The sequence below is a fragment of the Protopterus annectens genome, chromosome 3.part1 (genome assembly GCF_019279795.1).
Source record: "Protopterus annectens isolate FY-2018-M chromosome 3.part1, PAN1.0, whole genome shotgun sequence".
NCBI classification, from domain to species: domain Eukaryota; kingdom Metazoa; phylum Chordata; order Ceratodontiformes; family Protopteridae; genus Protopterus; species Protopterus annectens.
In genome coordinates this window covers 1,867,814,842-1,867,824,500 of record NC_056732.1, presented here as the reverse complement: position 1 = coordinate 1,867,824,500, position 9,659 = coordinate 1,867,814,842, and the positions used below count along the sequence as shown (strand labels likewise).

Genomic DNA, 9,659 nt, shown 5'->3' with positions numbered 1-9,659 from the left:
GACTTCTGGCATTGAGTAGCATTACTCTTAGTTTCTTATCCCTTGTGATATCTATGGAGGTGGGTTTGTCTTTTGAGCCTTGCCTAAAAAAGGCACTATGGGGGTAGCAAGAGCCTTTGCCAATATCCGAAAGCCAAGGGGTGACAGGTGCAAGCCCCGAGCGAAGCATCATGGCTTGGTGAGCATGTCATCCCAGGCTGACAGGCATTGGATCCCCTTTGAATGACACCATTACTTAAGCCAATTGTTGAAATTGATCATGTTGTCTTCATATTGTGGCATCATTCTTGGTGAGGGTAAGATGCTACTCAAGGTCAGGGTCATACCGGCCTGGGCTACATGCTCAGAGAGCTCCTCTAAGTCTCTTTTCATGTAGTCCAGGGAGGTACGTCTCAGGTCATTCACACCAGCATGGACAATGACTGAGTCATATTTGTAATTGCCTTGGAGTGACCTAAGTGCTTGTGTTATGTGGCGGATCCTAGCACCTGACAGGCAGCTCACCGTAACCTTCTCCTTGTTCAGCCTGGTGAGCGGGACGTCAGTGTGCCTGACGATAGAGTCACCTATTACAAGTGTATCAGGTGTGTTGTTTAGCCTTAAGGGCTGTGACTGTTCGGCACACTGGCTTTGTGAGCTATGTGTTGCACGTGTTTTGTTTTGGGGTAGCGGTTGCTTGGGGGTCTGCTTTGGAGGTCTCTGCTGCTTAGGCAGATTTTTATTTAGAGCCTCCGAGTATGTTTTTGTGTGTTTATGTGTTTGGTTTGCTGTTGTGGTGGAATGTCACACTGATGGGGGAAGGGATGTGAATTTAACATGTGTACCAATAACACTTTGTTTTACAGCACAATAAACCACTCCCATGCCTGATATAAAGTATATATATATATTTAGAAAGCTTGTGATAAAATTATTACTCTATTTTTGTTTTACTTGGATCGCTTGTCTGTGTACATAATAAAGGATTTTCGACTGGAAACAGACTGCCTGCCTTGCTTGGATTACTTTTGAATAGGTTCATAGGTAGATACTTGGCTATCTGCCCTAAGGCATTTATAAGCCTAGCCAGAGTGTATTTGGCTTCCGCCTCCCTATTAGATTAGCCTACTGTGCCTCTGTAAAGTAGGTCACAGAAGGTACCCTTTTAAGATTAGTTTACTGTGCCTCTGTCTAGCAGGGACACAGGAGAGATCCCAGGGGTGAATTTGCGATTTCCCATCCACGCATCCAAATTTCGCTTGAAGAGGGTCAGCGAGGGGCTATGTCTAACATGAATTGGGATTCTATTCCAGAGTGAGGGGAGCCTCTGGGAAATGAATCTGTCCCTCCAGCATGTCCTATTTATTTTTGTGCTGAGGTTTAGGTCCCTGGAGTGTGTAGCTCTAAGGGACTTGGATTTTTTGAGGTGGAGCATGTCCATTAATTCTTGGTTTGACATGGCTTTGTACGTCAGGCATAGATCGACTCTGGGTAGGCGGTAAGCAACTGAGTAGAGCTGGAGTTTCTTTAGTCGAGCTGCATAGGACATCTGTTTGTAGCCCATGATCCTCTTGGTGAGGTACTTTTGGGGTCTCTCCAGTTGCTGCAGGTGTCGGGTAAGGTACATCCCAAAAGGGGTAGTGTATTGAATTATGGGCCTGATGAGTGACGAGTAGAGGGGCACAATGACCTCTCTTGATCTAGATGCGAACCCTTTCGTGATAAGGTGGGCTATATAGAAGGTCTTTCTAACTACTTTGGCAACGTGATTATCAAAGGAGAGATTACTATCTACGTTGGTCCCCAAATCTCTAATTACTTCTTCCGTACTTAATGGATTGCCACCTATGTGGTAATCTGTGGGCACCTTGTTTTTCCCAAAGGGGATGACTATGCACTTTTTAGCATTTAACTTGAGGCCGTGGCTCTGGCACCAAGCATCCATCTCTGTGAGACCCTTTTGGAGGATGCTTGTGTCAGCTGGAGATTCGATTATGGCCCCCAGTTTGCAGTCATCTGCGAACTTTGTCAGCTATAATCCCCCTGTGTTAGCCTGAACCTCAGAGAAGTATATACCGAATAAGAGAGGTCCCAGAACTGAGCCCTGTGGGATGCCACTTGTAAATGGTTTGGATTCGGACATGGCACCTGCGATTCTGACCATGTGGGTTCTATCTCTGAGCCAGTTTGCAACCCATCTTGTGATATAGGGGTTGATATTTAAGCTGGTAAGCTTATTTATGATGCCCGAGTGGGGTATTGTGTCGAAGGCTTTTGCGAGGTCCAGGTAGGCTGTGTGGACTACCTTGCCCTCATCTATGGCTTTGGTAACTGTTTCAAAGAAATCAACTAGGTTTAAGAGGCAAGATCTGCCCTTAACAAAGCCGAATTGTGTAGGGTCCAGTGTCTGGAGGCTCACAATGTCTTTGTTTATGAGTTCCATGATAATACGCTCCATAGCTTTACAGACCAGACTAGTCAGGCTTATGGGGCGATTCTTTCCAGGGTCTGTTGTGGCACCACCTTTGTGGAGTGGGACCACTGTAGCTGTACGCCATTCTTTGGGTACATATCCTGTAGTAAGGCTAAGTTTGAACAGTGACTTAATGTGAGGGTTCAGTTCTTCTTGGAGTTCATGTAAGACACAGCCTGGGACACCGTCCGGTCCCATAGATGCTGTGTTTTTTGCTTTGGAGAGGGCAGCTTTCACTTGTGCATCTGTGATGTCAGGGAGGTTACATTCAGTTGGGATAGGCATTTGCTCCTTTGGGGGGGAAGGGGGGGAGAAGTTTGCGCTGAATCTGTCTGCCAGGATGTTGGCTATGTCTGTAGGTTCGGTATATTTTGTACCGTTATGCAACAATTCAGAGCATATCTGGGAGTTTCCACCCATGTTCCTGACATAACTAAAGAAGGCCTTGTGATTATCTTTAGTGTCTAGGGCAATTTTTCTTTCGAATACTTAGTAATGCTGTAGAATTATATATTTTCTATTATTACTTTTTGACTTGACGAGATTACGTTCGCTACTTCTACTACTATTGCCTGATCTAATTAATATACAGTGATTAACTAGAAATATATGGACTGAAAATCTTCCACACAGAGAAGTTTCTTACACTGTTTTGTTTTTAGACCCACTACACTTTAGTGGGTTGTTTTGAGACTTCGGGGATACCACGGAGATTACTTGTTTTTTAAATTCTTTTTTATAAGACACATTGCTCCTACTACTATTGGAACTGTCTGAATATCTTTCTTCCACATGGCTCTCATTTCTGCCTGCAGATCCAGATATCTTATGACTTTGTGTCTGTCTGTACCCAAGACACTATAGTCACTAGGTGTGGTGATTTCAATGATCAATGCTACTTTTGACTTCTCTTCTTGGACCACTATACCCGGTTTTCTAGCATCTGTCTTTTGAACTGTTGGCATTGGGTGATCCCATGTGATATAAACTTCATCATTTTCTATGATTCTTTGTGGCTCATGTTTACAGTGTTTTTCAGCCACTTTGATACCATAATATTTGCACAATCTCCAGTGTAACAGTCTCGCCACATTATTATGCCTTTCAGTATACAGTCCCTCTGCCATTAGTGCGTCGCAACCAGCAACAAGGTGTGTGACTGTTTCCAATTCAGTTTTACAAAACCTACATATGTCTGTTTCTCCCACATGTTCAATGGACTTTGTAAACCAGCATATACGTAGCCCACTATCTTGGGCTGCCAATATTAACCTTTCATCTCTTGGTTTGAATTCGCCACTCCTTAACCATTCCTGCATTCTTTCCTGATCAACATGAGGATCTTCCAGAAGTTTTCTATACTTGCAACTATATTTATGTTTTTTTCCACATTTCTTTCTTTCTCATCTGGTCCTTCACCTTATATTCTTTCTTTTGTTTTTTAGCACATTCAGTTGCTGTCTGTTTTTTATCTACTTCTGGTATAATTTCATTTCCTGCTTGATATTGATATGCTTCTGCTAAATTAAGAAGATATGTCATCTTAGATTTATTCTCCTTATGTTTTAAAACTTTCACTACATTTGGATCCTGTGAGGTCAGCAGATATGTGTGGAGTCCCATGATTGTAGATCTATACATGTAATCAATTTCAAGGAGGCCCATCCCTCCTTCGGAGTGGGGAATATATAATCTTGGCATACACTGATTTTTATAAATCATTTGGTAAGCATGAAGTATCCCTCTTGCTTTAATATCCAATCTAAAACTTTTTGGGGCCAGTCAATCACTCAAAAACTATAAGTTAGGACAGGAAGAGCAAACTGATTTATGGCTTGGATCTTGTTCCTAGATGTCAATGCTGTTTTCAGGATTAATTTAAGTCTTCTAAAGTACTCCTTACTAAACTTTATTCACATTTGTTCATGTTTTATTGCTGATCCTTCATCAATTCCCAAGTATTTATACACTGCCTCTTGCTCAAGTTCTTTTACATCACATTCTTGTCCCAAACTTATGTTTTCCTAGTGCTGCAGTTTTTCATTTTTAAAGGTTGCTTTTGCATATTTATCAAGACCAAATGACATTCCAATATCATCTGAAAAAGTTTTGACACCTGCAGCTGTACTTTCAGTTCCTCATCTGATGAGCTATACAGTTTAAAATCATCGACAAAGAGAAGATGAAAAGTCACTAGACTTTGTTGTTTTCTAGAAGCCAAATTGTAGCCATGGCCTAAGCTGTTAAGTAAACAGCTTAATGGATTAATGGCAAGGCAGAATAGCAACGGTGACAGAGAGTTACCCTGGAATATCCCCCTTTGAATTTTTATCCCTGGGATAATAATCTGTCCTTTATCATGGCTTAATTGCAAAGTGGTCTGCCACTGTTTCATGGTTACTGTAATGTAGTCAATCAGTGTAGGGTGTATCTTATACATTTTTAAGCACTCTTTTATCCATGAATGTGGAATACTATCAAATGCTTTTTTGTAGTCAATCCGTGCCATACTTAGATTATTCCCCTTCTAACAGTTCTCCGCTATAACTTTATTTAACAAATGATCCTTTGTTCCATATGACTTTCTTTTATTACCCTTTTGTTTTACTGCCATAATTGAGTTTTCTTCTAAATGACTATAAACTCTGTCGGCATCAATTCCCATGTATAGTTTATACATCGTTGGAAGACAAGTTATTGGTCTACAATTTTTAGGGTAGCTTGCAGGTTCACTCTTAAGTAAGAGCATTGTTTTTCCTGCTGTTAACCAGTGTGGTGTGTGTTCGTGGTGCACATATAAATAGTTCTTACTCATGACTAAGTGCAAAGAAGTTAATACTTTAAGCCAAAAGTTAGGTACTGCATCTGGGCCTGGGGTTTTCCAGTTAGAGGCTTTTCTCAACTTTGTTTCAATTTCTCTGGCTGTTATTTCATCCCATTTTATATCCTGTACCTTTAAACTTCTTATTCTTTCTTTTACTTCTTCTATCCATTTAGCATCTTTGTTTATGTTCCACAGGATCTTCATAGATATTTCTCCAAAATGTATCTACTTCCTCTTTGTTTTTGGTGGTTTTCAACTCCTTTTATCTTAATTCCAAATTCTCTATAAAACTTTTTTGGGTCACCAATAAATTGTTTATTTTGTGCTTTCCCTTGTATTTATCTTCGTATCTTCTAAGTTTTTCCACCTGTTTTGAAATTTTTAGTTTGTTATCTTAAATAGTACATAATAGATCCTGGTCTGTTCTAATACTGCACATTGCTTTTATCACATCTATCTTTCTTAGTACTTTTGTTGATCTATTCCCTCTTGTATAATCTTCTAACAATAACAGTTCTTGTCTTAACTTCTTTATAGTTTTCTCTATTTGATATTTCCATGATGGTATTCGCTTTCGCCCCCTCTTTTCCCTTGCTACCCTATGTTCCTGTGGTAGAACTTTATCAGTTATTAATTTAGCAGCACAGTAATATATTCTGTTTACTTCTGTTATATTGCATGGATCTCTATGGACAGTCCTAATTAATGTGTTCATTTGTTTTATCAAGTTTTTAACGTTTAGGGTTTTATTAACCTTCTGCAGTCTACTTCTCTCATTGATCTTGATATATCTGTTTTTGTCTATTAAATCAAGCAACTCTTCTCTTAACTCCTTTTCTTCCATACTGAGGGTACATCCCTTGTTTTCCATTTCCTGCGGCATTCTATAGTAAGTTCTGTAGCATCTTCCTGTGGCACATTCTCTTCAATTTCATCCTGTGTCATCCATTGCTCTGTCATATGAGAACTCACTGGCCTATCACTCCTCAACATTCACTACTGCATCAGTGTTTCCACAGTTTCCTGTTCCTTTCTTTGCTGTCTAGCTTCAAGTGAACTTTTATACTGGTTTCCTGTGGAAGGCTCCAAGATATCTTGATATGGCACCTGACCAGTTGCTTCCTGTTCCACTGGTTTCCCCTTAATTTGGATATCCATTGCTCTATCCTGTTGTGGTGCTTTCTGCATTTGATTTTCTACACTGAATCCTTCTCTTTGCAGCTGCTCCATAACCTCAATTTCTAGTTCTTTGAATTCTCCATTACTAATCTCTTTTTCTACTTTTCCTCTTAATCTTATTTTTTGTATTGTAAAGTTTTCTATATCCGGATTCCTTTGCCTATATTTTTCTTCAAATACCTTTGGTGCTGCTCTTTTTGTATTGGTTAGCTTTGCTTTCTCCTTTGTATAAATATTACACCACATTAAATCTCTTTTCCTTTCCCATGTCCATATTTCTTCTTCACGTCTCCTGATCTTCTTGCTTTTCCTTATTCTAGGGACTCACTGCATCATGCTGTGATGTAGTCTGTGTTAGACCTTTTACATTAAATTTTTCACTTGACAGGCACTCCATAACTTTAACTTCTATTTTGTTAACTTCCGCTTTACTAATCATCATTTCTATTACACCACATTAAATCTCTTTTCCTTTCCCATGTCCATATTTCTTCTTCACGTCTCCTGATCTTCTTGCTTTTCCTTATTCTAGGGACTCGCTCCATCATGCTGTGATGTAGTCTGTGTTAGACCTTTTACATTAAATTGTTCACTTGACAGGCACTCCATAACTTTAACTTCTATTTTGTTAACTTCCGCTTTACTAATCATCATTTCTACATTATATCTTTGTGCTCTTAATCTTTTTGTGAAATTTTCCATATCTGAATGCCTTTGCCTGTATTTCTCTTGAATATCTTTGAGACTGCCTTCTGTATATTAGTTAACTTGGCTTTCTCCTTTGCATAAATATTGCACCATATCAAATCTCTCTTTATTTCCCATGTCCATAGTTCTTTTTTATATTTTCTCACTTCCTCAGATGCTTATTTTTCCAAACAGATCAAAATGTCTTGATATATATATTGTTTTTCAAAAATCTGTTGTATTAATGAAAGTAAATTTTTATTTGAAGCTTCTGACAGTTTTTCCTGCGTATTTTTCTTTCCTCTAATTTCTCTCTTAATCGTTTTGTATATCGTGTCTGGAAATTCTGGGCTTTTTGCATAATAGTAACAACACAAAATTTCTTTCTTATCCTCAATAATCCACACTATCATCCTTATGGCTCTTCTTTGGCCAATCAGTTTTTGTCGTTTTTGTGGACTGCTAATTCCTTCTACAACGGGGGGGGGGGGCATCTTCCCCCTGAGCCTGGCCCCATTGTAGGAATGTTTCCGTATTTTGAGGATTCTACGCTGTCATTTTTTTTCTAGTCCTGGCACCAATGCGCCTACCAGGATTGGGCACTTTTTTATCCTGAGTCTTGTGCACCCAGCTATCTTTTTATTTTTGATTTACTTCTGTCCATGGTATATAATATAAAAATACAGTCTATATGTCAGTGTCGCCTTGGTGGGTTTTTGTGAAAACAGGGTCCACCTTGTGAAGGCACTCACAAAGACTTAAGGATGAATTCAATTTCAGCACTACTACTCTCCTTAGCTTGCTGACTTTTCATCTCTCCATCAGGACCCCCACTTCTGCCCACTCTGGAGCCCCTGATGAATCATCATACTTCTTTTGTATACAAAACTCTTGTCACACGTGGTACATTTACATGGCTTCTGCCCACAGTGTATCTGATGACTCAACATCCTGCCTTTGTATACAAAACTCTTGTCACACATGCTACATTTGTATGATTTCTGCCCTGTATGTATCATCTGATGAAGTGCCATTCGGTTCTTCATTATAAAACTCTTGTCACACTTGGAACATTTATATGGCTTCTGCCCAATGTGGTCCCACTGATGAGTCACCAAACCGCTTTTCCATACAAAACTCTTGTCACATGTGGTGCATTTATATGGTTTCTGCTCACTATGGACATATTGATGTGTTACCATGTGAATCTTACGTAAAAAACTCTTGTCACACATGGTGCATTTATATGGCTTCTGCCCACAGTGTATCTGATGACTCAACATGCTGCCTTTGTACACAAAACTCTTGTCACACGTGGCACATTTGTATGGGTTCTGCCCTGTATGCATCTTCTGATGACATGTCAAGTGGTTCTTCCTTATAAAACTCTTGTCACACGTGGCACATTTGTATGGGTTCTGCCCTGTATGCATCTTCTGATGAAGTGCCAGATGGTTCTTTCTTATAAAACTCTTGTCACATGTGGTACATTTAAATGTTTTCCACCCAGTGTGGATCCCCTGATGAGTCACCAAATTGCTTTTGTATACAAAGCTCTTATCACACATGGCACATTTATAGACTTCTGTGCTATTGTGGATCCTCTGATGTTGGGCCAGATTTCCCTTTCGTACAAAACTCTTGTCGCATGTGGTACATTTATATGGCTTCTGCCCACAGTGTATCTGATGATTCAACATATTGCCTTTGTATGCAAAACTCTTGTCACATGTGGTGCATTCACAGCGTAGTAGGCTAGTGTGGATAGTCTGATGATTTTGCCAAACCTGGACATTATTAAGTATTGGCATGTCATTATTCTGTGTAAAACTTTTGACACATGTGGTAAAGGGATTCTGACCCGTATGAATAATATTCTGTAGTGCTAATTTTTTTCTATCTGTAAAACCTTTGGCAATTGTAACATCTTTATACAAAGCCTGCCTAATTAGTATTTGTCTATGCGTTGGTGAGGTATTGTTTGGCCTTTCCCCACTGTCATTTAGATGATCAGTTACACTGCTACTATATAATGTTAGACTGTTGCTATGGTTAAGCCAGCTGCATGGCATTTCCTCTGCATGAGTTTGCAGATGCATTTCTAATTCTGTTTTCATGCCAAAGTCCTCATTACTTTGCCTACAGTTATCACGTCTAGTTTCCATCTTCACTGGGTCTTGCCTTGTGATAAGCATCTCATCAGGAAGAGCTCGGTCACATTCTGCATCAGACAGTTTCCAATAGGATGACTGCAGACCCTGGATGACATTGAATTCTCCATTGCTGGTGACTTAAAAGACAAAAAAAGTGTATCAAAATATAATCAGCTGCACAGAAGAACTTTCTTACAACTTAAATTGTAAACCCCTAGCTATGTTAGTGTATCCACACTCACAAATCGTTTTGATGCCAAATCATAGTAAACAAACTGCTGTCACAAAAAAATTCAATAATGAATAGGTCTCCAGCAAAATCTGCTCTGCTCTCTCATTATGCCTTAATGTTCCCTATAGCTAC

General features: G+C 39.5%; 1 protein-coding gene across 1 annotated transcript in view; it reads right to left on the bottom strand.

The window, feature by feature from the left end:
• Positions 1-7,911: 7,911 nt before the first annotated feature.
• LOC122797940 (zinc finger protein OZF-like) overlaps positions 7,912-9,659 on the bottom strand; it is a 188,957-nt gene continuing 187,209 nt past the window's right edge. The window contains exon 3 of the mRNA XM_044066460.1: positions 7,912-9,432. Coding sequence (XP_043922395.1) covers positions 7,964-9,432 — 1,469 coding nt within the window. The 3' untranslated portion in view covers positions 7,912-7,963. The remainder of the gene's footprint in view (positions 9,433-9,659) is intronic.